General features: G+C 47.2%; 1 protein-coding gene across 2 annotated transcripts in view; it reads left to right on the top strand.

The window, feature by feature from the left end:
- LOC142251311 (relaxin receptor 1-like) overlaps positions 1–26,739 on the top strand; it is a 1,991,578-nt gene that overhangs the window by 702,610 nt on the left and 1,262,229 nt on the right. For both annotated transcript variants that reach the window (XM_075323995.1, XM_075323994.1), the window contains exon 2: positions 22,430–22,576. In XM_075323995.1, the coding sequence (XP_075180110.1) occupies positions 22,430–22,576 (147 nt within the window). The remainder of the gene's footprint in view (positions 1–22,429; positions 22,577–26,739) is intronic.

Raw genomic sequence — 26,739 nt, 5'->3', positions numbered from 1 at the left:
TTGTTGTAATAATTTTTACATCAGGCTGTTATAATATAACCCCCCCCTAGGGGAAGGGGATTTTGATCCATTATTTTTTGCAGCATTATGCTATCTACGCTTGTTGGCTCCTCCCCTTTGTCACAATTGCTGTAATAATTTTTTACATCAGGCCATTATAATATGAACCATCCCTAGGGGAAGGGGATTTTGATCCATTAATTTTTGCAGCATCATGCTTTCTACACTTGTTGGCTCCTCCCCTTTGTCACAATTGCTGTAATAATTTTTTACATCAGGCCATTATAATATGAACCATCCTTAGGGGAAGGGGATTTTGATCCATTAATTTTTGCAGCATCATACTTTCTACACTTGTTGGCTCCTCCCCTTTGTCACAATTGCTGTAATAATTTTTTACATCAGGCCATTATAATATGAACCATCCTTAGGGGAAGGGGATTTTGATCCATTAATTTTTGCAGCATCATGCTTTCTACACTTGTTGGCTCCTCCCCTTTGTCACAATTGTTATGACATATTTTTTCCTTGCGCTTGTTATCCGCAGGCTGCTGGGTATATGCAGAAGACATTTTTAGATATTTATTGCCTACTGTGTTGAAGCAGTGGCGCTTTTCAGACACGTAATTTGGTCACGTGATCGCACCTGTTAAAACGTTTTCACATTTCCATACCAGTGTTGATGTGTGTGGCCTGCATTATTGGCACTCTCCTGGACATCTGTGCTTCTATTTAATGCCCCGTGCTCTATGTGATAATTGGGCATATGCAGTGAGTGCTATAAAGTCCTAACGCTTGCCTTTTCTTAGGCATGCGCAATGTTAACCTGTAGATATTGAGTCCCTCTGGCTGCGTTGTCATGTGATCGCGCTTGTATGTGGCTTCAATGGTTAAACATTTTCATGTGGCCACTCCTATCATACTATGACTGGATGCTTAGTTCACCACTGACACTCCCCTGGACCTCTGTGTGCCCTATGTCTTGTGGTCTATGGAGCATGCTCAGTGTGTGTCAGGCATCTAGTGTTTGACTTTTTCAGGCATGTGCAGTAGAAACTTGCAGACACTGAAGCCCTTTTGTCTTTTGTCTGATTGGTTCATGTGACCGCCTCTTCCCCCGCAGCCATGCTTTAAATACCTCATTCATGCATGTGAACACTGCTTAAGCTGGTGTCACACACAGCGACAACGACAACGACGTCGCTGCTACGTCACCATTTTCTGTGACGTTGCAGCGACGTCCCGTCGCTGTCGCTGTGTGTGACATCCAGCAACGACCTGGCCCCTGCTGTGAGGTCGCCGGTCGTTGCTGAATGTCCAGCTTCATTTTTTGGTCGTCACTCTCCCGCTGTGACACACACATCGCTGTGTGTGACAGCGAGAGAGCGACGAAATGAAGCGAGCAGGAGCCGGCACTGGCAGCTGCGGTAAGCTGTAACCAGCGTAAACATCGGGTAACCAAGGGAAGACCTTTCCCTGGTTACCCGATGTTTACGCTGGTTACCAGCCTCCGCTCTTGCTGCCAGCGCCGGCTCCTGCACTGTGACATGTGGCTGCAGTATGCATCGGGTAATTAACCCGATGTATACTGTAGCAAGGAGAGCAAGGAGCCAGCGCTAAGCAGTGTGCACGGCTCCCTGCTCTCTGAACTGTGACATGTAGCTGCAGCACACATCGGGTTAATTAACCCGATGTGTACTGTAGGAGAGCAAGGAGCCAGCGCTAAGCGCAGCTCCCTGCTCTCTGCACATGTAGCAAAGCGACGTTATGATCGCTGCTTCTGCTGTGTTTGACAGCTAAGCAGCGATCATAACAGCGACTTACAAGGTCGCTGTTACGTCACCGAAAATGGTGACGTAACAGCGACGTCGTTGTCGCTGTCGTTTAGTGTGAACCCAGCTTTACAGCCATGGATTGTTATTGAATAGGACCCGCTGCCGTCTCCCCTTAGCCCCCTGATGAACCTCTAAAGGGACAGGAGAAACGCGTTTACCTTGCATAAAGATAATTTATTAGGAATAGAAGTCTATACGTCTTGTACAGTGCTAGTATCATGAATAGGAATTCATGGTTGTAGATCAGTAAATTGATACCTTCTTGATCTAAGGAAAACAATACAGGGAAGAGTATTACCATTTGGGAACTCATACATATTGTACTGTGAAAGCACCACTATAGGGCTTTCCATCCCATCCCTATATCAGGGTCAGGGAGAGGGAGAGCCGACGTGGAACGGGGGCGCCCGGTAACTTATGGTGTCATACCCTCCGTTGTTAGGTAGGGATACACTACCCTTATAGGGCTATATTAGTTTCCCTTCCCTTTCCTAAAGTGAGTGTGTATATAAAACTCCTTGGTTATTTACAAGGATATCGTGATCCATTCTCATTTATATGTTTGTGTGTCTGTTTGTGGGTACATTTTAATGAATATTATTAAAAATTGCACATTTTAAAATAGGGTTGAGATTACATGTTAGTCCCTTTTTGAGCACACTACCCATCTATTTAACTTTGTTAGTTCTTACATACAGTTAATAATAAACATTGCCATTATACTTACAGGTCCCGCGATGTGTCTTGCACTCTGTCTCCCGCCGCTTCTCCTTCCGATCATCGCTGTACCAGCACTAATGATAGGATTTTCCGTGACGTCATAGCATGTGACCCGTCACTTGTGTATTATCTCATTGGCTACAGACTGGTCACATGGCTATGACATCATGCTAGGTCCTGTCAGTGCATGTCACCAGTATGAGGTGCTTGCCAAGGAGCCAAGCATGTGCCTGAGCATCTCCGTACTCAGTATACTCAGCGAGTACTGGTGAGACACTCGGGCACATGCTTGGCTCCCCGTTCCTGCATGTCGGCGCTCTTTACAGAGTCAGCCCACATGCAGGGACTGGATGCCACAGCCTTTGAATAGCGGCGCCAGGAATCAGGTTATTGGAGATCACCGTTGCTATAGTAACCTGCCTGTCAGGTTACTATTGCAACGGTGGCATCGGTGACATCACTGCTTACCAACCCGCAGCCTCTGCTCACTCATTGAGTGCTTAGACTGCCCAGGGAGCAGCATTCTTCCTCCCATGCAGTGCTGTCTGATGTAGCAGAGTGTTACATCCCCACCGGAGTCCGCTCCATCGACTTGTACTCCGATCGCCAGGCGACGTCATGTTCCTGCCGTGAATGATGCAAAAGGAATCGATGCCAGTGGTGCTGGTGGGCGCAGGCTCCGCTCATCCACTGGTCTGGGTTTCCTGGGGATCTGCAGTGCCACTCGCTGACTGTAGGTGGTGGGTGTCTCCCAGCTGAAGTACCATCATTCAGCTACAGCCTAAGGGAAGACACCACATCCTTTTTAATTCCCCTCCTGTCTGCTGACCTCTGCCAGAGATAGTTCTGATATTCTGTCTCCTGTTTCATCCTGTTCTGTAATTTTGTGTGCTGATTACCGCTTGTTTCCTGACTACGTCTCCTGCCTGCTGTTTTTGTACCTCGCTGCCCAATCCGGTTTTGACCTCTGCTTGTTTATGATTACGTCCTTGCCTGCTGATTCTGTCCCTGTTCCACAATTCCTGGTTTGACCCTGCCTGACGACTACTTTCTCAGACTACAGCCTTCCACAGGTAGTGATCTCCAGGGCCCTGAATAATTCCAAATCCCTGTATAGGGGTTAAAGGGTTTCAGGGTTCTGGGGGTCCTGCTTGGTGAGTGGCTTTCCTCTAGCCTGTCCATTACAGCCCGTCTGAGTCAGTGGATCCAGACAGGCATTACACAGAGCTGCATGGGTTGAAGGAGAAAGTAGATAGAAGACCAGGATCATGGAGGGGTGAGAGAGGGAGTAATAAACATGGAGTCTCTACGTGTGTCTGTGTATTTATTTCTAGTAAAATATTTTTTCTCTGTGTGCTGTCTTTTTTTAACCCTTTATTGGAGATTCTTACTGGCCGGGTCAAACTTGCCTGACATTAAGAATCTCTGGCTTAATACTAGCTAGTTAAACAAAGCTAGTATTAACCCCTTATTACCCAGCGAGCCACTCAGCATCAGGGCCGCTGGAAGAATTGGATACAGCGCCAGATGATGGCGCTTCTATGAAAGAACCATTTTCTGGGGCAGCTGCGGACTGCACTTTGCAGCAGAGGGACCCAGAAAGCTTCGGCCAATCTGTGCTGAGGATTCTAATCCCCAGCTACCTAGTTGTACCTGGCTGGACACAAAAATGGGGCAAAGCTCATGGCGGTTTTTCTTTTATTATTTCATGAAATTCATGAAATAATTAAAAAAGGGCTTCCCTATATTTTTATTTCCCAGCCAGGTACAAACAAGCAGCTGGGGGTTGGAGGCAGCCGTACCTGCCTGCTGTACCTGGCTAGCATACAAAAATATGGCAAAGCCCACGTCATTTTTTTTTTCTTTAGTTTTTTTGGCAAAAAACTTAAAAAAAAAAAAAAGTGCTTCCCTGGATTTTCCATTGCCAGTGAAGGTAACGCCAAGCAGAGGGGGTTAGCAGCCAATAGCTGCTTGGATTACCCTTAGCTACCAATACAAAAAATGCAGCGGGGGCCCACATTTTTTTTTAAATTATTTATTTAAATATCTAAACAAAAATGGGCTTCCCTATGTTTTGATTGCCTGAAATCACAGTACTGTAAAAATAAATCATTAAAAAAATGATGTGGGCTTCGCCCAATTTTTGTGTCCAGCCAGGTACAACTAGGCAGCTGGGGATTGGAATCTGCAGCTCAGGGTGCCCAAGCTTTCTGGGCACCCCCGCTGAGAATTGCAGTCCGCAGCCGCCCCAGAAAATGGCGCTTTCATAGAAGCGCCATCTTTTGGCGCTGTATCCAACTTTTCCAGCTGCCCTGGTTACAGGTGCCTCGCTGGGTAATAATGGTGTTAGGGCTAGCTGTATATTATCAACTGGCCCTAAGCCCGAAATTCATGGTGTCACACCAATATTAGACATGGCCACCATGAATGTCTAGTACAGATAAAAAAAAACACAACACACAGAAAAATATTTTTATTAGAAATAAAACACAACACAATTAGTGACTCCATCTTTTTTTAAATAAAGAACCCCCCTCCGCAGTAATCCTGGGTCAAGGGTATCGCGCCATCCAATCTGGATCCAATATCATCTGATCGGTTTGCTGGAAGGCAAAGCGATCAGATGATGTGTCAGGTTCAAGGATGTGAATCACATCACACATTAGCTGATTGTTTAAAAGCCGTTTATACAATCAGGTGATGCATCAGTGCAAAAAAAACCAACTACTCACTTCTGTGCAGACTCCCGTCTGATCGCTGCAGGAGCCGGCAGTAATCAGCTACTGAAGTCTCCTGATGGCATCAGCTGATCGTTTAGCTGGCCGGGTGGTAAAAAGCTGGCCTCATCGCTGGAATTATACTGTCAGCTGATTCCGTCAGGTGACCGCATCAGGTTACCGCATCAGCTGATCATCGCCAGGTCCTGCAGCCATCGGACGTGTCCAGGGAATCTGCAGACAGCCGAAGCAGGGGTGGCGGTATCGGGAAGAGGAGCTGGGAGCGGACGTGTACAGACAGGTGAATATGATATTTTTTCTTTCTACTGTTCACTTTTGATTTCGCAGGTGCTTCCAGCTCCCTTCTGGACATGGCGCTGGGATGGGGTGGTGGTACCGGGAGGATCCACTCTTCTGTGTTTACCAACACAAGTAATCCTCTTCCTGTACACGTGATTGTACTATCCACCCCTTGTGTTTATAGCTGTGTTTATAGTCATAGAAACGCTTAGGGTCCCGTCACACATAGCGATGCACCAACGATCCAACCAGCGATCCCACCTGGCAGGGATTGTTGGTGCATCGCTACATGGTTGCTGGTGAGCTGTCAATCAGGCAGATCACCATAGCGACCAGCCACCAGCGACCCGTGTAACGACGCTGTGCTTGGTAACCAGGATACACATCTGGTTACTAAGCAAAGCGCTTTGCTTGGATACCCGATATGTACCCTGGTTACCAGCATACGCCGCTCTCAGGCTGCCAGCACTGGCTCACTGCACACAAAGCCAGGGTACACATCGGGTTACTAAGCAAAGCGCTTTGCTTGGATACCCTATATATACCCTGGATACCAGCTTACTGCAGGCTGCCAGTGCTGGCTCCCTGCACACATAGCTGTAAAAAGCTACAGTTACGCTTTTGGTGATCGAACCGTTATCAAACGGTAAATCGAACGGTCAAATGTTAAGCAAATCATTTGAGTTCCTCGAACGACTCAAACATCAGCAAAAGCAACTCAAATTTGAAATTGGCAAATTGTTCGATTCGAACAACGCTCATCTCTACTGTTTAGTCACATCAGGGTCTCTCCAAATGCAACATGGGGTCCGCTAATGATTCCAGCCAATTTTGCATTCAAGAAGTCAAATAGCTCTACTTCCCTTCTGAGCCCTGCTGTGCTCCAAATCACTATAGATTTCCAGCACATATGAGGTATCGGCAGACTCAGGAGAAATTTCAAAATAAATTATACTGTGCATTTTCTCTTGTTGCCCTTGTGAAAATGTAAAATGTGGTGCTAAAGTAACATTTTTGTTGGGAAAAATAAATGTTTAATTTTTTCCTTCCACATTTCATTAGTTCCTCTGAAGCACCTAAAGGGTTACTAAACTTTTTGGCTATGATTTTGAGTACTTTCAGGGGTGCAGTTTTTGGAAATTTATGACTTTGGGGTATTTTCTGTCGCCCAAGCCTATCAAAGTCACTTCAAATGTGATGTGGTCTCTAAAAAAATGATTTTGTAAATTTTGTTGTAAAAATGAGAAATTGCTGAAAAATGTTGATCCCTTCTAACTTCCTAACAAAAAAATATGTTTCAAATATTGTGCTGATCTAAAGAGGGAAATGTTATTTATTAACTATTTTAGTGTGATATAACTCTTTGTTTAAGGGTATAAAAATGGAAACTGGGAAAATTGGGAAATGTTCAATGTTTTCATCAAAATTCCGTGTTTTAACAAATAAACTAAAAAATATTGTCCTAAGTTTACCACTAACATGAAGTCCAATAAGTCGCAAAAAAACAGTTTTTGTATCATTGGGATCTGTTGAAACGTTCCAGAGTTATAGCCTCATAAAGTGACACTGGTCAGAATTGAGAAAATTTGCCAGGTCACGAAGGTGAAAACAGGCTGAATGGGAAAGGGGTTGATACTATATGTGAATAAAATAAATATAAATAGAGTTGTTTTATTATAGCCTATTGTGTACAGATATTAAAATAGTATGGTGCAGTGTATATACTATATAATGTGGAATTCACATTATGTACACTGGCACAGCTCTACACTATATAATATTTACACAGCTCCACACTATATTATTTAACTCAGTATATTGTGTGGAGATGTCTATATTATTGTATATAACATGTATTGTAGAGCTGTATATGCTGTGTATATTTCTCCTATCTTGTATGAAGACAGTTTCCAGTATCTGCTCTTATGTGCATGTTTGGTTAGCTACAGTTCATTGAGGGAACCATTAATGCCAAGATAAACTGTGAAGTACTGAATCAGAACATGATCCCCTCCCTTCAGAAACTGGGCCATGGGGCAATATTCCAACATGATAATGACCTCAAGCACACCTCTACGATGACCACTGCCTTGTTAAAGAAACTGAGGGTAAAGGTTCTAGATTTAAACATCTGTGGGGCATCCTTAAACGGAAGGTGGAGGAGCACAAGGTCTCTAACATCCACCAAGCTCAGTGATGTCATCGTGGAGTAGTGGAAGAAACTCATGTGTGTCATTTGAAGCTCTAGTGAACTTCATGCCCACAGGAGTTAAGGAAGTGCTTGAAAATAATGGTGGCCCTCAAACTGTTGACACTTTGGGCACAGTTTTTCATTTTCACTTGGGGGTGCCACTTTTGGACATTTTCACTTAGGCAAAAGGTCTCTTACATCCATCAGCTCCGTAATGTCGTCATGAAGTTTACTAGAGCTTCACAAGAGCCACTAAAATCCTCCAGTGGGTCCTGTGAAGCTCTAGTAAACTCTATACCCAAGATAGTAAAGGCAGTGCTTTAAAAATATTAGTGGCCACACAAAATATTGCCATTAATTGCTGTATGTTGAGTTATTTAGAGGGCTCACTAAATTTACACTGTTATATACACAGACTACAGTACTTAACATTGTCTCAAAGTGTCATATCTTCAGTGTTGTCTCATGAAAAAATATAATAAAATATTTACAAAAATGTGAGGGATGTATTCACTTTTGTAGTATACTGTATATATAAATGTGTGTGATGTGTGTGTGTATAAACAAAGTAGCTAGTATTTGTGAAGTGTAAAGGCAATGATACATGGTTTAATTAATTAAAAAATATTAATCTGAAGATTGTGACTTACATTCACGTGCAATCCCCTATAGTATGATTTCTTTCAAGAAAATCGAGTGACCAATTGCCTCCAGAAATCAGCTAATTAATAAATTGAGTCCAGCTGTGTGTAATTTAGTATATATAGTATAAAGTTTCTGTCTCTGCATCATACACAGGTGGGGTACGGCTTGGCAGCCCGCCTGATCTAATAGTATGGGCGTCACCTAATAGACTGCGGGCTTGTGACTGAGTTATCTGCATGTGTGAACAGTGCTCTATGCAAGCCATCAGTGTGCAGTTTTATCATTTAGCAATCGCCCCCTCCATTCCATGGAAGTGTGTGTGATTTGCTCCTTCTGCACCTGTGATGCCTCCATTTAGTGGCAGTTTAGCTGTAGTCTCTTAGAGTATTAGTTTTTGGCCTGGGCGATGTACACACTGCAGCCCATCTTTGCTGTAAGTAATAAGCTGGCCGCATACCGCAAGTAGCGTAGTTGACAAACTCTTTTATTTTATTTTATTTTAACCCAGTTTTATTCAGACCGACCCCCAGGGTCACCGAAACGGGCATCGGCCGCGACCATGACTCCCCTGAGTGTCACACATGCCCGGGACCGAGTAACCCACAGCTCTGGGGCGTGAGGTGTGCCACCCCGGTTCCGACCGGGGTGCTCAGATCCGAGGTGGTCTTGGCTCGAGGGGTCCGGACCCGGGTTCGGTGAGCACTCAAAACTTGAGAAGGGGTTATTTACAAGGGAGAAGTTCGTGACGGCACCTGCGGGTTGTGGTAATGGGAGTACCACCACTGCTGGAAGGAGTACCGGGGGAGATGGTGTGGAGCAGCAAGGTGTCAGTCCCTCCGCAGGTAGGAAAGGCACAGGACTCTGGGTGTTTAGTGGTTAATTGGGAGGACGGGTTGCAGGGATCGGGGTACTCACTGTGGTAGTTGTGGTGCTGGATGAGGTTTATAGAGTAGACACACACACTGTGGTAAACCAAAGTCTCTGTGTACCGCTGCCACTGCGGTGAGCCCGTCTAGGTATTCGCTGCCACTGGTGTCACTTGGTGATCCGAAGTCTGCCTCCGTGCACAATTTAGTTGTCTTTTTGTGGCCCCTCTTGGCTTGAAGCTGTTAGGGCCCCGCTCACTATGTGTAGTGTAGCTGTGCTCTTGAGGGCTGGCACTTGGGACTTCAGTGGGTTGCTTTGTTTGGAAAACCCTGTCCCTCGCGTTGTGCTGATGCCTTCAATCTCTGAGCTCTGTGAAGGTCCCTGAAGGTCCCTTTCATCTTCAGGTTAATAGCCAGGACATTGAATAGGCTCCTGACCTAGGGTCCTGTACCCCGTCATGCTTGGTACTGGTCCGGTTATTGGGCTTTCTGGTGCCGGCAGTCCTCTAAGACTACGTCCGTCACACCCCTGTCCAATGTCCCTGCAACCGGTCCCTGACTCCTCTGGTCCCGGACCACCATCTGTGATCCAACCTTGGTCTTGCTCCCCGGGAGCTACTACCCCCAGCTCCTCACTCTTTGAGGGCTCTCACTGAACTGCTGTCTATCCTTCTCACTAGTCTGCCTGACCTCTAGGTGGGTGGCCCTGTTCCATCTAGACCAACCCACTGGTGTGTCTGAAAGGCAGGATATGAGGTGTGGTTGGGATTTGTGGTGCTGATGGAGGTTACATCGATTGTTGGGAACCTGAAACCAGGGGGTAGGTCCTGCACCCTAGGGAAAGGATGCAGTTCCCAGTAGCACCCTGATTATATTCAGGGGCATTACATTCCCCCTCGGTTAAACGTAGCTCGTCCGTGAGCTTCGGGGCACACAGAGTTTTATTTATCTGGAACTGAAAAAAGATAACATTTTATATATTAAATACTCTTCCCACACTGGGGAGGCAATACACTTAAATGTTACAAACTCGCAGAGTTCAACACTGGAACACTTGGGAACACTACCAGTTGTAGTGGTAGCCAGAGGCTCAGCCTGCTCCGCTGCAGCACCTTCCTGCGACAGTCCATTCCCATTGTCCCTTTCCCTTCAACCCGCCACCCAAAACACCTGAACCCCTGGTGCCACCTCTAGTTATGGTGACGCACCACCCAGAGTTCCTTGCAGTATCCGTGGTGACAGGATTGAAGCCCTGATGGCACAGGAGATGACTCTGGTAGGCACACTAGGTGCAACTATTTACAAAGAGCACAAGTTTGTGCTGGCTGCTGCCAGTCCTGCAGCCATGGTCCATATTTAAACTAGGATAAATTAAACAGGGTCCATGCACCGGTTGCAAAAATTGTAAAACTTTTCAAAATCAGGTTACTTATTCAAAGAGTATTCTTTAGCAGCTTATTCAATCAATATTTTCAATTATGCAAATTTTGTAAGAAAAACAACAAACACAAATATATAAAACATCAACAACTACTGGGGTAGCCGGGTTCCGCTACCATTACTCTCGGAATCTAAGTGTGGGCTGACCAAAATTGATACGGGTGGACCTCCTCAACTCTGGACTCCCTTCTAGCCCCTGTGGTGTGGCAATGTCTGCTTCAAGTTCCTCACTACTGGTGGTGGGTGTTGCTGGTAAGAGTCTACGTGTTTGTGGCAAAGGTATGGGTGCTACTCTAGGTGGGGAATGGGTGCAATGTCAGAAAGCCTCTCCTCTTCTGGTTCTTCCACTGGTTGTGGGAATGTTATTACAGGGATAATCACTGCTCCATTGTGCATAGGCCAATCACCAAGGATAGTATGGATTGTTTTCTTTTTCCTTTCCAGGACTTGAGGTTGAGGTTGAACTTCATCTTAGACTCTTAGGGGTTCTGGACACTTCTTCAAGTGATCTCTGGAAATTGCAGATGTCATCTCTCCTTGATCCTTGCTGATTAGACAAGTCTTTTAATTGTCAAAGTTCGAGAGTTGTACTACATAGGGTTCCTTTTCCCATTGGTCATCCAACTTGTGTAATTTCCTTTTTCTCTTCAATACTACGTCACCTGGTGAAAAGAGGGTAGCCTTCGCTTGTCTGTTGAAGGTCTTTTCTTGTTTCTCTCTACTTTGGTTCAAATTCTGTGCAACATACTCTTGGATTTGCTTGTACTGAATTTGGCGTTTCAAGTCCCAATCTGTAGCTGGTGAGGTGGTTTCAGGAGTTTCGACTTCCATCTCCAAATCTTCTGCCAACCTTCCAGGTCTGGCTCGCATGAGGTAGGCAGGTGTACATTTGGTGGAGCTCACGAGAATATTATTATACATATCAACGAGATCTGGCAGTTTTACAGGCCACAGGTTCCGCTCCTCGAGTGGTAGAGTTTTCAACAGATTGATGACTAGATGGTTCATCTTTTCACACAACCCATTTGTTTGGGCATAGTAGGGTGTAGTGCTTATCTTCTTACATCCGTAAAGACTGCAAAATTCCTTGAGGATTTCAGTTTCAAAAGCGGGACCTTGATCTGTGAGGACTTGGTCCGGATAACCATGTGGTCTACAGAAATGTGCTTGTAAGGCTTTTGCTGCTGTGCTGGCAGTTAGATCTTTGACAGGCACCACCACCAGGAATCTTGAATAGTGATCCACCATCCTGAGTGCATAGGTGTAACCACTCCTGCTTCGTGTGAGCTTGACGTGGTGTAAAGCGATGATTTCCAGTGGCTGGTTGGTCACTATTGGTTGTAGTGGTGCTCTCTGACTGGTGCTATCTTTCCTCCTCCATACGTAAGGGCCACAGTTTCTGCACCATTCCTCAATGGTGATCCTCATTCCGACCCAGTAAAACTGACTTCTCAACAGCACCTCCAACTTCTTCCAACCAAAATGTCCAGCTCTATCGTGGTATGCTTCTAAGACAGTAGTCAGTGCCACTAGTCACATATGATCGGGGTATCACTATCTGGCATACCCTCTCATGTGTCTTGGGGTTAATGTGGCTTCTGCACAACTTGCCTCGATGAAGGTACAATCAGCTTCTTTCCTTCTACAGTTTCTGTGCTTCCTGTGGGGAAGTTGGTTTCAGACTCGAATCAGCTTGGGATAACAGTGCCTTGATCAGTTTAACGGCAGGATCATTATCTTGCGCTTCTTGCCAACCATGATGGGGTAGCGGATTGAAGATTGCTTCCTGTTGACTACTGTGAGATTGAGGCTTCTCCAGGCTGTCAGGGCGATGGAAAGCAGGCAATTCAATCTCCTTCAAGTTGTCTTCATCTCTCCCATCATCAGGCAAATGAGGCATTCTGGACAACGCATCAGCATTGGCTTTCTTGCGACCAGCTATATACTTTATGGTGAAATCGTTGTTCGCCAGCCATGCTACCCAACGTTTCTCCAGTGCTCCAAGCTTTGCTGTGTCCAGGTGGGTCAAGGGGTTGTTGTCTGTGTACATGGTGAATTTTGCAGAAGCCAGGTAGTGTTTAAACCTCTCCGTCACAGCCCAGACAAGTGCCAAGAACTCCAGCTCGAAAGACCTGTAATTCCCAGGATTCTTCCCTGTTGGACAGAGTTTTCTGCTTGCATACGCAATCGCCTTCTCCTTGCCATTCTGCACCTGGGATAAGACAGCTCCCAATCCCACATTGCTGGCATTCATGTACAGCACAAAAGGAAGACTGTAATCGGGATGTGCTAGAATCTCATCTCCTGTCAGAGCTGACTTCATCCATCTGAAGGAATCTTCTTGTTCCTCACTCCATGTGAATGGAGGACCAGAAGTCTTGCCATGCTTTGGTTGACCAACCAGGAGATCTTGCAAGGGAGCCGCCATCTTGGTGTAGCCTTTCACAAACCTGCGGTAATACCCTATCAGACCCATGAACTGACCTACCTCTTTGACAGTATTGGGCCTTGGCCAGCTCTGGATAGCCGTGATCTTCTCTGGATCCGGTGCCACGCCCCCGACGGTAACGCCATGTCCCAGATACTGGACCTTAGGTTTCAGTAGGTGGCACTTAGATGGTTTTAACTTCATCCCGTACTTGGACAAGGCTTCAAATACTTCGCCAGGTGTTCTAAATGCTCTTCATATGTTTTGGAATATACGATTACATCATCCAGGTACAGCAGGACAGTTTCGAAATTGCAGTGGCCCAAGCAGCACTCCATGAGTCTCTGAAACGTTCCTGGTGCATTGCACAGCCCTAATTGCATGTTGTTGAACTCGCATAATCCCATCGGGGTGTCAAAGGCAGTCTTTTCAGGGTCTTCTTCAGCAACGACACTTGCCAATAGCCGCTGGTAAGATCAAGGGTAGAGAAGTAATTTGCAGATTTTAATGCAGCCAATGACTCTTCAATATGGTGTAGTGGGTAAGCAGCCTTGTGTGTGAGTTTATTGATTTGCTGGTAGTCCACGCACATCCTCATAGTACCGTCTTTCTCCTTAACCAGAACCAGTGGAGCTACCCAGGGGCTGCAACTATTCCTGATGACCCCTGCCTCCTTCATGTTCCTCAACATCTCCTTGGCACACTGATAGTGAGCAGGTGGTATAGGCCTATATCTTTCTTTAATGGGTGGATGAGCACCTGTGGGTATGTGGTGTTGTACCCCTTTCACCCTTCCAAAATACAATGGATGCTTACTAAAAACGTGTATATTCCTGCGCTACCCTGTAGACTCCTTGTTTCTGGTGTGGAGGCATGGAATCAGTACCCACATGTAGTTCCTGACACCATTTTTCTAGCTGACTCGGGGAACTGTCACTGACTACCTGATCTGGTGTGGTTGATGGCTCTACTGCCTGGATGGATGCTTCGGTTACAGTGTATAATTTTGCAATGGTGACATATCTGGGCAATTTAACCTCTTCCTCCCCACAATTCAACACTCCCACCTGGTCAGAATCCTACTCCACACTGATGAGAGGCAATACCCCGAAACAGCTGTCTGTTGATGGATACTTGGCCTTGGTATTTCCTTTGTCATATCTTTAAACTTGTCAAAGAGTTGGATATTGACTAAAAGGGCCACTTAATATGGTGGTTATGGTGGTCTCCTAAAAAGAGCCACTTCTTGGATTTCACGGTGTTGAGCGCCCTCGTTGGCTGCCGACAGGGTTTTCTCTGGCTGGTCTCCCCGAGATCAGCGATTGTTTTGTCTTGTTGGTCTACTAGGCATTGCTCCCACCTGGCCAGAATCCTACTCCACACTGATGAGGGGCAATACCCCGAAACAGCTGTCTGTGGATGGATACCTGGCTTTGGTATTTCCCTTGTCATATCTTTAAACTTGTCAAAGAGTTGGATATTGACTAAAAGGGCCACTTAATATGGTGGTTATGGTGGTCTCCTAAAAAGAGCCACTCCTTGGCTAGGTCCTTCCCGGAGGGATATCTGGCTAGTTTCTGTGTCGAGACACCTAACAGAGGCTCCACAGACTTTTTTTTATTTGCACAATTCAACACTCGCACAGGCACTCTTCCCTTATGGACATCAACCACTCCTCTGGCTGTCAAGACTGTGGGCCAGTGTTCTGAGGGCAGGGACCCCACCACTTCCTGGTAATCCTGTCCACAGGAGCCTACAGCTGCCCTGCACCACATGATCATTTCACTCCGCGGGGGCACTACAAGGGGAGCTGCATCAATCACCCGCACACCACCAATTTTTCCACCAGACAAATTTTCCTGTTGCCGCTGCAGGAGGGCTTGGATTTCCCATTGCAGGACCCTCTGTTGCCCTGCTCCTGCAGTTTCAGAGAGCTGCCAAAGTAAAAACAGTACTTCCCTCATACAATTCTCAATGACATTTGTGCCCAAAATCATTTTAAGGTTCCGGTCACTAGGGTCATTCTGTACTACTATTGAGTCCTTGATGCTCTAACTCCACCCGGCCCACCTTAATGGTCATCTCTTTGAACACGATTTGAGTCACTGGCAACCCATTGATGGCATAGATGGTAATGCCGTGATCCGGCGGGGTGAGTTCATCATCTGACCAAAACTTATTGTACAGTATATGGGGTATTGTTGTTACCTGAGAGCCGGTATGAAGAAGTGCGGAGGTTGGGATCCCATCCAGGGTAAGGGAAACGATGGGCCTCCCTCCCACATACCGCTCCCGCCAGTCCACTGGGCCTTGTTGGTCTATTCCTGGGGATTGGCCCTTGGCCTCAGTAGTTGCCAGTTTAAAGGACAGTGCCGGGCATTATGGCCAGTCTTGTTACACCTATAACAAAAAAGTTGTCCATACCAGTCGCTGTTCCTTCCTCTGTACGTCGAGGTCCTTCCTCTCATCCAGGGCACATCCTCCAGGCAGTCGGTGAGCTGGATCTTCTCTGCCAGCTTGGTCTTTGGCTGGAGTTGCATCACCTTTAGGATCCTGGCGACGTTGTTGCTCAACTGCTGCACCTGTGAAGATAAGTCACTGGGAACACCCGAAGGCACTGCCGGAGGTCTTGGCTTTGGCAATGCTAGGGCAGGAGGCTGCACCTGTAGAGGAGAAGTGCCGGCCTGCCTGGATGATGGGAGAGAGTCAGTAGCCTCCGGAGGTTGCAAAGCCTTAATAATAATAATAATAATAATAATAATAATAATAATAATTTTATTCATTTATATAGCGCTATTAATTCCACAGCGCTTTACATACATTGGCAACACTGTCCCCATTGGGGCTCACAATCTAGAGTCCCTATCTGTATGTCTTTGGAGTGTGGGAGGAAACCGGAGTACCCGGAGGAAACCCACGCAAACACGGGAAGAACATACAAACTCCTTGCAGATAGTGTCCTTGGTGGGATTTGAACCCAGGACCCCAGCGCTGCAAGACTGCAGTGCTAACCACTGAGCCACCGTGCCGCCTTAATGGCCCGTTCCTTTATAACTGCAAAGTCCAGTGTACGATGCTCCAGGGCCCACAGCCATAGCTGCTTGCAGTCCGACTCCGGGCCCTGCAGGAACTGCTCGACAACCATCTTATTCCCCTCCTGGTCACTGATGGTGTTAACCAGTTTCAAAGTCCGCAGCGCCGCTTGTAATCTTAAGGCCTCCGACACACATCCGTTAAAATCACGCACGTGTAATACGGGCTGTTTATCAGGTCCGTGATCCGTTTTTATGTCCATTTTTATGGTACGTGTGGCATCCGTGTGAACAGCGTATGCTAGCCGTGTGTGGGTGTGGAATGTCCGTGTGCGTGAGATACATAACTGACATGTGAGTGTGTTTTGTCCGTGTGAAATGGTACGTGTGTGATGTAAAATGTCGTTGATGCTTACCCGCTGACAGCAGAGTGTCACGCGTAGAGAATGAACTCAGGTGACCTTCACCCGACTTCATTGTCATACCACGGCTCTGTCTGTGTGTCGCATACTGATTAGCGGTCACCCGTGAAGGAATCACCGGTGACCGCTAATCCCCAGAGTAACTGAAGTGAGCAGCGCGATTTTCGCTGCTGTCACTCAGGTTACCCGCGGCCTGCTGGAGTCACCCACCCGAGACCGCAACTCACCTGTGACTTCATCCCTGTCACCCGGGCGACTTGCTGTCACAGTTGGAGGATCCAGCGGAGGCCGCGAGTTACCTGAGTGACGTCATCGCTCATCGCGATACTTACATCAGTTGCTGCATGGTGCTGCCAGGAGCGGCGGTGTTCTTCTGCAGCTTCTGTCCACTTCATGTAGCAGAGCTAGAAGCGACGCGGGACCTCCGTGGATTACGCCAGACGTGGATGGCTTTTTGGGGGTTAATAAAGTGGTGAACAAGGGTATTTGTTATTGTTTATTATTGCAAATAAAGGATTTTTCGTTGTGTGTGTTTATTAACTCTAACTGCAACCAATCATAGGCGCCGGTGGGCGTGGAAAGCAGGGAATACTAGATGGATTAATGAGCAGCCGGCTTTTTCAAAATAGTAAAGCCGCCGGAGCAGTGTGAACGCCCTGCAGTGCCGCGCCGGTGATCGGGGATCAGTAAGTATGAGAGAGGGGGGAGACTGACCGACAGACAGAGAGATGGACAGACAAGACAGAGAGAGAGTCAGACAGAGAGAGACCGACCAACGGACTGAGGGAGATTGACCGACATACACAGGAAAAGAAAGAATGACCGACATCGCTAGAAAAAAGCACAAAACGTACACGGAGCATACGGAGTGCGTACTTGTGCGCACAAAACCATTGACTTTCATTGTGTCCGTGTGTGCGTGTTCCGTGCAGGAAACGGACATGCTGCCGTGAAAAATGGAAACACATACGGATCACGGACACGGACACACGGACATGATGAAAAATGCAAGTTTGACCACAAACATAGATTAACATTGGTGCACGTTTGTCTGTGTCTCCGGTATATACGGAAACGGACAAAACACGCACGTTTTTAACGGATGTATGTCAGAGGCCTAAGGCATAGTCTCTAATGCTGTCCTGGGGGCGCTGTTTGCAACTGTAAAATCTCATTCTCAGCTCAGCCTCAGTGCGGGTCTCAAACGCGACTTGTAGTCTTTCAAAGATGGCGGGTACCGAGGCCCGGTCCTGATCTGTCCATGTCTCCACCTCCAGCTCGGCTGCGCCTGTTAACTGACCGAGTACCACAGATGCTCGCTGCCGGCTGGTCATCGCATACATATCTAGGACAGAGCAGATCTTTCTCTTAAATCCCTGCAGGGCGTCAGGTCGGACATCATACTGGGGCAGCCAGGCGGCACCCGGCACATAAGGTAAGGTGAGCGGCATTATTGGCGCGGTGACTTCAGCCTCGGGCGCTACTGCATTACTTTGATCTGGAGGGGGAAGCGCTACTATGCTCCCATCATCCAGCGCCGACATTTTCCTGTTCCCCCTTGGTTTTTGTCACCAACCGCTCTGGAACAGGGGCTCACTGGGAAACCTTCGGGTCTGGCCACTACTGGTTACCAACCACGCTTTCAGGACGAGGGGCGAGGCTTCGGCTTCACTCCCTTTTGCGGGGATGATGGCGCAGTTGTTGTTTTTAGCCGCCAAAATGGCGGGCAAAATGTCGGCAAGGCAAATAAACAGCCACAGTTCAGATTTAGGCAGTTCTGTAAAGCGCACGTCACCCGGGTTAATGGGTCCAGTTCTTATCCTGTTGGTGACGCCAGAAAGAATTGAGGTGTGCCGCCCCGATGCAGACCGGGGTGCTCGAATCCGGGGTGGTCGTGGCTAGAGGGGTCTGGACCCGGGCTCGGTGAGCACGCAAAACTTGAGAAAGGGTTAATTACAGGGGAGAAGTTTGTGACGCCAACTGCGGGTTGCGGTAATGGGAGTACTGCCGCTGCTGGAAGGAGTACCGGGGCAGATGGTGTGGGGCAGCAAGGTGTCAGTCCCTCTCCAGATAGGGAAGGCCCCGGACTCTGGGTGTTTAGTGGTTATTTGGGAGGACAGGGTGCAGGGATCGGGGTACTCACTGCGGTATTCGTGGTGTTGGATGAGGTTTATAGAGTAGACACACACACTGTGGTAAACCAAAGTCTCTGTGTACCGCTGCCACTGCAGTGAGCCCATCTAGGTATTCACTCCCACTGGTGTCACTTGATGATCCGAAGTCTGCCTCCGGGCACAATTTAGTTGTCTTTTTGTGGCCCCTTGGCTTGAAGCTGTTAAGGCCCCGCTCACTATGTGTAGTGTAACTGTGCTCTTGAGGGCTGGCACTTGGGACTTCAGTGGGTTGCTTTGTTTGGAAAACACTGTCCCTCGCGTTGTGCTGATGCCTTCAATCTCTGAGCTCTTAGAAGGTCCCTGAAGGTCCCCTTCCTCTGCAGGTTAATTGCCAGGACGTTGAATTGGCTCCTGACCTAGGGTCCTGTACCCAGTCGTGCTCGGTACCGGTCCGGTTATTGGGCTTTCTGGTGCCGACAGTCCTCCAAGACTACGTCCGTCACACAGGGGTCCAACGTCCCTGCAACCGGTTCCCAACTCCTCTGGTCCCGTACCACCGTCTGCGACCCAACCTTGGTCTCGCTTCCTGGGAGCTACTACCCCCAGCTCCTCACTCTTTGAGGGCTCTCACTGAACTGCTGTCTATCCCTCCCACCAGTCTGCCTGACCTCTAGGTGGGTGGCCCTGTTCCAGCTAGACCAACCAACTGGTATGTCTGACAGGCATGATGTGAGATGTGGTTGGGATTTATGGTGCTGATGGAGGTGACACCAATCGTTGGGAAACTGGAACCAGGGGAGGTAAGTCCTGCACCCTGGGGAAAGGATGCAGATTCCTGTAGCACCCTGATTATATTCAGGGGCGCTACACACATATGGCTAGAATCTCATCATATAAGCTTCTAATATACTCTCTCTACTGCAGAAGCTAACCATTAAAAGAACTGTTTGTTTAATATTGCACCATCAAATACTGTCACACTATAAGACACTGATTCTTTTCCAGCAGACTCTCTCTTCACTTTTCCAGGTACAGTGCGCTGAGCATGGTCTTACCAAGTCTTATATAGACCCAATGATGCTATGCGGCCAGCCAAACACAGTAATATCAAAATCAAACAAGGCTATGGCATTACCGTGATTGGCAGCCCATCTCATCGTGTTTAGTGGCTGAAAAAAGTCGCAAAACATGTGGGGTGGGGGTCAAGCATGGCGCCTGAGTATCAGGATTCTCGATCCAGTTGAAGAAGGGAGCCTTGTGATGGCTGGCAGTGCTTCCTCTAATGTCATGAAATGTATATGTGCGTGGGATGCTCCCATTGGGGCATGAGGCATTGTTCATGTTCAGGGTCACCTTCACCTTTACTTGCTGGGACCTCTTCATAGAACAGATCAGTCTCTGGTAAAACAAACGGGAACCTTTATTGCAAATCACTCTTCGTCTGTGCTTCAGGCCCTTAGGACCACTTATGCTGTGTCTACTCTCCTAAGGGGAAACTTTTATTTTCCTGGCACTCACTCTGGGCACTATCCTCCAGAACTTGAGTCCTATGTAAGCTTCCTCCACTGTGCCTTTCCGTGGCCTGCCATGTCTCACTTGGACCCTCGAAGGTGAGGTCTTGACATACTGGAGGATTCCTCCCTTCCTATACATACCCTGGCTCAGTGCCTCTGTCTGTATACTTCAGCTCCTGCTGCTTCACTAACTACAAACTCCTCAAGCAAGCAAAAGAATGCAGTAGAAAAAATGCAGCATTTACTTATGTCTGAACACAGCCTAAAGGCTACTTTACACACTGCGATATCGGTCACGATATCGCTAGTGTGGGTACCCGCCCCTATCTGTTGCGCGACACGGGCAAATCACTGCCCGTGCCGCACAACATCGCCCAGACCCGTCACACATACTTACCTGCCCGGCGACGTCGCTGTGACCGGCGAACCGCCTCCTTTCTAAGGGGGCGGTCCGTGCGGTGTCACAGCAACGTCACTGAGCGGCCGCCCAATAGAAGCGGAGGGGCGGAGATGAGCGGGACGTAACATCCCGCCCACCTCCTTCCTTCCGCATACCGGCCGGGAGGCAGGTAAGGAGAGGTTCCTCGTTCCTGCGGTGTCACACATAGCGATGTGTGCTGCCGCAGGAGCGACGAACTACATCGTTACTGCTGCAGTAACGATAATCGAGAATGGACACCCATGTCACCGATGAGCGATTTTGCACGTTTTTGCAACGATGCAAAATCGCTCATCGGTGTCACACACAGCAACATCGCTAATGCGGCCGGATGTGCGTCACAAATTCAGTGACCCCAACGACTCCGCATTAGCGATGTCGCAGCGTGTAAAGCCCCCTTAAGCGTTACATTTTTATTACATTTTTTAATGGGTTTAATAGAGAAAATAATCAATCATGCAATTTTTTTTAACCATTTACCAACCACCATAAATAATCTGATTGCTGTGTTGTGCAGGTCATTCCAATTACAGGGATACCAAATATGTCTGTTATTTATGGATTTGTGATGTTTGTGGATGTCAATAGTCACAATCAGATGTCAGCCAGAGATGTAAGATTTCAGAATAAGATGTCAGAGTCCGTTTTCAGAGTTAGATGTCAGGGTCAGATTTCAGATGTGAGAGTCATATATTGATGTCAGATGTCAGAGTCAATTGTTAGTCAGTTGTCAGGGTCAGTTGTCAGAGTCAAATGTCTGAGTCATATTTTAGATGTCAGAGAGTCAGATGTCAATTTCAGTTTTCAGAGTCAGATGTCAGAGTTAGATGTTAGGGCGGCTTTGCATGTTGCAACATCGCACGTGCGATGTCGGTGGGGTCAAATCGAAAGTGACGCACATCCGGAGTCACTTTCGACATTGTAGTGTGTAAATCCTAGATGATACGATTAAGGAGCGCAAAAGCGTCATTATCGTATCATCGGTGTATTCTCCGACATTTCCATAATGCCGGTGCCGCGACAGGTACGATGTTGTTCCTCGTTCCTGCGGCAGCACACATCGCTGTGTATGAAGCCGCAGGAGCGAGGAACATCACCTTACCTGCCGCCGGCGGCTATACGGAAGGAAGAAGGTGGGCGGGATGTTTACATTCTGCTCATCTCCGCCCCTCCGCTTGTATTGGCCGCCTGCTGTGTGACGTCGCTCTGACGTTGTACGACCCGCCCCCTTAGGAAGGAGGCGGGACGCCGGCCAGAGCGACGTCGCAGGACAAGTGAGTGCATGTGAAGCTGGCATAGCAATAATGTTCGCTACACCAGGAATCACAAGACATCGCTGCTGTGACGAGGGCGGGGACTATCGCGTGCGACATCGCAGCATTGGCTTGCGATGTCGCAACGTGCAAAGCCCGCCTTAGAGTCAGATGTCAGACAGGGTATTGTGATATTTAACTTTGATATTGTACTAGATGTTATGTATACCCTTTTCCCTTGTGAAGCGCCATGGAATAAGTAGTGCTATAATAATAAATAATAATAATAATATGTGATCATGTCATAAAATGGATACTGTACTCCCTGGTTCTTCACCAGTCCTGTTAGCCAAACTGCACAATAATTTTTTGTCATCGTGGCTCCTAGGAGTAAGAAGCGGTAGTTGCAATAACCTGCATTTACAGAGAACTGCATCTCCCGCTGTTTGATCTACTATAATTATAATACTAATATTTTTTTAAATCAAATTCTCCTGTCTTTTGTATTAACAGATACTTTAATGATACCCTCAAACCTAGACAGTGGAACATGTCCTTTGGGGCAGTTCCCATGCGGAAACCTGTCTGTGTGCTTACCTCAACTTTTACACTGCAATGGACACAAAGACTGTGCAAATGGAGCCGACGAGGAAAACTGTGGTAAGTAGTAGATTGTTTTAGGCTGAGTTCAATGTCCTGTCATCATCTGTTAGAGCGGTGCAGCAGAGATCTGATGGCAAAAAAGTTTTGGAAACACAACTCTTTTATCTGTTCTTATACAACTGATTTCTGCCGGATCCTTTATTTAACCACTTCCAGATGTTAGACGTCCTGATACGTCCTATTTTTCAGATGCTTCCCGACCTTGGACATACCAGCAATTGCGGGGGCAAAGGGCATTGTGCCACCGTGATTACTGCTGAGGAGTCGGCTTATCCGACAGCTGAGCCCTGGCATCAATTGCCATGAGCACTCCCTCTCCCCTCCAATCAGTGCCCCAGGGATGTAATCGCGTGGGTCTGATCATTGTCATGGTGATCCGAGGTCGTCATGACAACCTCCAGATCACGTGACTATGGAAAGCTTGTGTGATAAGGCATGCAAAAAACAAACAAAAAAGTACACATATTTGGTATCGCCGGGTCTGTAAAGGGGGCTTTACATGGTAGCGATATCGGTACCGATATCACTAGCGTGGGTACCCGCCCCCATCGTTTGTGCGACACGGGCATATCGCTGCCCGTCGCGCACAAAATCGTGCTCCCCCATCACACGGCTTACCTGCCCTGCGACGTCGCTCTGGCCGGCGATCCAACTCCTTTCTAAGGGGGCGGGTCGTGCGGCGTCACAGTGATGTCACACGGCAGGCGGCCAATAGAAGCGGAGGGGCGGAGATGAGCAGGACGTAAACATCCCGCCCACCTCCTCCTTCCGCATTACTGATGGAGGCAGGTAAGGAGATGTTCCTCGCTCCTGCGGTGTCACACACAGCGATGTGTGCTGCCGCAGGAACGAGGAACAACATCGCTAATGAGAGGTAAACGATTTTTTGTTTTAGAACGAACTCTCCGCGGCAAACGATTTTGGCCGCTTTTGCGAACATTTTAGGTCGCACATAAGTGTCACACACTGCAATATCATTATTGATGCCGGATGTGCGTCACTAACGACGTGACCCCGACGATAAAACATTAACGATATCGTAGCGTGTAAAGCCCCCTTAACAACCTGCGGTATAAAACTGTCACACTAGTTAGCACCTTCAGTGAACACCATAAAAAAAGAATAAAAATGTACCAAAAACTGTCTTTTCATTATACAGCTGATAAAAAAGTTGAATAAAACACGATCAAAAAGTCATATATAAATAAAAATGGTACCACTGAAAACATCATCTTGTCTCGCAAAAAACAAGCTGCCATACAGCTCTATGAACAAAGAAATAAAGAAGTTATAGTTCTCAGAATGCAGCAATGTAAAAACTGTTTTTTTCCCCCTATAAAATAGTTTTTATGGTGTAAAAGCGGCAAAACATAAAAAAACTACATAAATGCGGTATCGCTGTAATCATACTGACCCAAATAGTAAAGCTGTCTTATCACTTTTATGGCATGATGAATGGTGTAAAAAAAACAAATATTCCTGAGTTGCTGATTCTTCTTGATTGTGCCTCACAAAAAGAGCGATCAAAAACTATTTAGCGGTGCTTTGGACGCAACGTAGGTTTGTTGAATCCAAAACTCTTAGTTGTACAGTACAAGCACAGTGAATGGACTTATAAAACTCTCATGCCCACTGTGCTAAGTGGACATGTGGCTTCCCGTCTTGTCAATTTATGCTTGCGGAGATGTGAGTGTTCTCCACAGGGATAGCAAAGCAAAAGTCCACAGCGACTTAATCCCTGATGATGGGCACTGACAGCTGCAGTCTTCTGCAGAGAACAATCGCGTCTCCGCGGGAGAAGACAAACTTCGTCCAGGACACAGCATGTGTGGATAGTGGGCACATACTGTAAATCTCTGAAAAACAAAATTCAAAGTTCCCAAAGGAAAATTCTCTGTAACGAGGAAGAGGACGTAACTTTGACCTGACGACTAGCATGTGGTCTCGCAGTATCTATCTTTTTATGCCTTTTTTTAGGCATGCACAAAAGTGCGGTAATCAACAGTTTTTTTCACCTTTGAAAAGATGAACACCGCTGAACACAGGCCGAATGGAGTCCGGATTAACACTGCTTCTTTATTAGTGATTCAATCTGTTGTGGGTTTTACCTGAACCACATATTTCGGAGACGTATATGTAAACCTCGATGTAAGTACTCAGCATAGAGCACAGGATAAATGTGAATTGATTCAAAATGTTCTGTACCAAAATCGTAATCAAATAGCATTCAACTCAATCCACAAAAACAAAATTCCCCACTCAGGTCGGCCATTTGGTAATGTAAATAAAGGGGACTTCCAAATTACTGGTAGCACAAATGCTCTGGAAAAACGCGATGGCTAACCCCCCTCAGAAAAGAAATCTAGCAAAATCTGTACTCCCAAATCCAAATGTCCCCCTATCTTCTGAGCCCCATAATGTGCCTAAACCACAGTTAGTGTCCACTAGAGATGAGTGATGTTCGAATCGAACCGTTCGCCAATTTCAAATTCGAGTTGTTTTGGGCCATGTTTGAGTCGTTCGACAAACTCGAACGATTTGCTTAACGTTCGACCGTTCTAGTTACCATTCAATAACAGTTCAATCACCAAAAGCGTGGCTTTTCACAGTAAGGCTATGTGCGCACGTTGCGTATTTGCATGCGTCCTGCGTCCCCAGCACAATCCCTCACTCTTTCCTACTCACCGATCAGCTGCACAGCTGTCACAAAGCTCCGGCGGCTTTTTCTCTTTCGAAAATGGCTGCCGCTCATTATTCAAGTTCGTTTTCACTGCTTTCCCCGCCCACCGACGCCCATGATTGGTTGCAGTCAGACACGCCCCCACGCTGAGTGACAGCTGTCTCTCTGCAACTAATCACAGGCACTTGTGGGCGGGTCTATATCGTGCAGTAAAATAAATAATTAACCCCATTACAACAGCCTTTTAGAGATAAACGGCAGGCGGAAATAAGTGTATAGCGCCCCCCAGCGTCAGAAAATCTCCGCGGTTTCAGCTGAGACCCTGGAGATCATGATTCAGGCTGGTTTTTCCGGTCCCGTATACCGATGATCATGTTACAGTAAATGACAGTGCCAGTAAAAAATTATTTATCTCCCATCTGGCATGAACAAATATGTCAGATGGGAGATAAATCACCTCCCCAATCCCCCGGTGTCGCCAAAGTGTCCCCCCCCCGACCCCCAACTCACTCTCAGAAATCAAAGATGGCCGCGCGCACAGCAGTGTGCCAACCACATTCACCCTACTTCTCTGATTTCTGTCGCATATGTCATGACACATGCGACAGAAAACTCCTCCCCAGGTCACCCCTTATAAACCCCCCGGTGTTCCCCGGTGTCCCATGGTACCTGTGCAGCGTTGATCCCCCGCGGTCCCCTCCTTCACAATAGACGCTGCCGCATGCACAGAGCTGATGTCAGCTCAGCTTCCTTTGTTCAGTCACAGTGAGACGCTGAGCTCACAGCACGCACACTGCTGCTGTGGACCCGGGGAGAGTGGGTGCAGATTCACTGCACCCACACTCCTCACATGGAGGGTCTGCACTCTTCGAAAATATGGGAATACATTCCCTGCACATGCCCCTCATATTCTAGAAGGTCCAGAGTCGTCGTGGGACTCCCTTATTGGATTACTGCGTACCAGATTTTTTTTTCCTTACAATAAAATGGTGAAAGATGGAATGTTTTGGGGAGTGTTTTTTCAAATATTTTTTTTTTTTGTTGTCTATTTTTTTTGTTAGTACTGACAGTTTGTGATGTCGGGTATCTGATAGATGCCATGACCTCACCAACTGCTGGGCTTTATGTCAGGTGACATTACATCTGGTATTAACCCCATTTATTACCCCATTTGCCACCGAACCAGGGCACGGGATGAGCTGGGGCGAAGCGCCAGGATTGGTGCATCTAATGGTTGCACCACTTCTGGCGCGGCTGTGGTCTGCTATTTTTAGGCTGGGAAGGGCCAATAACTATCGACCCTCCCACCCTGAGAATACCAGACCACAGCTGTCCGCTTTACCTTGGCTGGTGATCCAATTTGGGAGGGACCCTACTTTTTTCTTTTTTTTTTGTAATTACTATTATTTATAAAATAATTATAAAAAATAGCCTGGGGTGACCTCCAAATTGGATCACCAACCACAGTAAAGCTGCCAGC

The sequence above is a fragment of the Anomaloglossus baeobatrachus genome, chromosome 9, assembly GCF_048569485.1.
Source record: "Anomaloglossus baeobatrachus isolate aAnoBae1 chromosome 9, aAnoBae1.hap1, whole genome shotgun sequence".
NCBI lineage: Eukaryota > Metazoa > Chordata > Amphibia > Anura > Aromobatidae > Anomaloglossus > Anomaloglossus baeobatrachus.
This window is presented reverse-complemented; position numbering and strand designations above follow the sequence as displayed.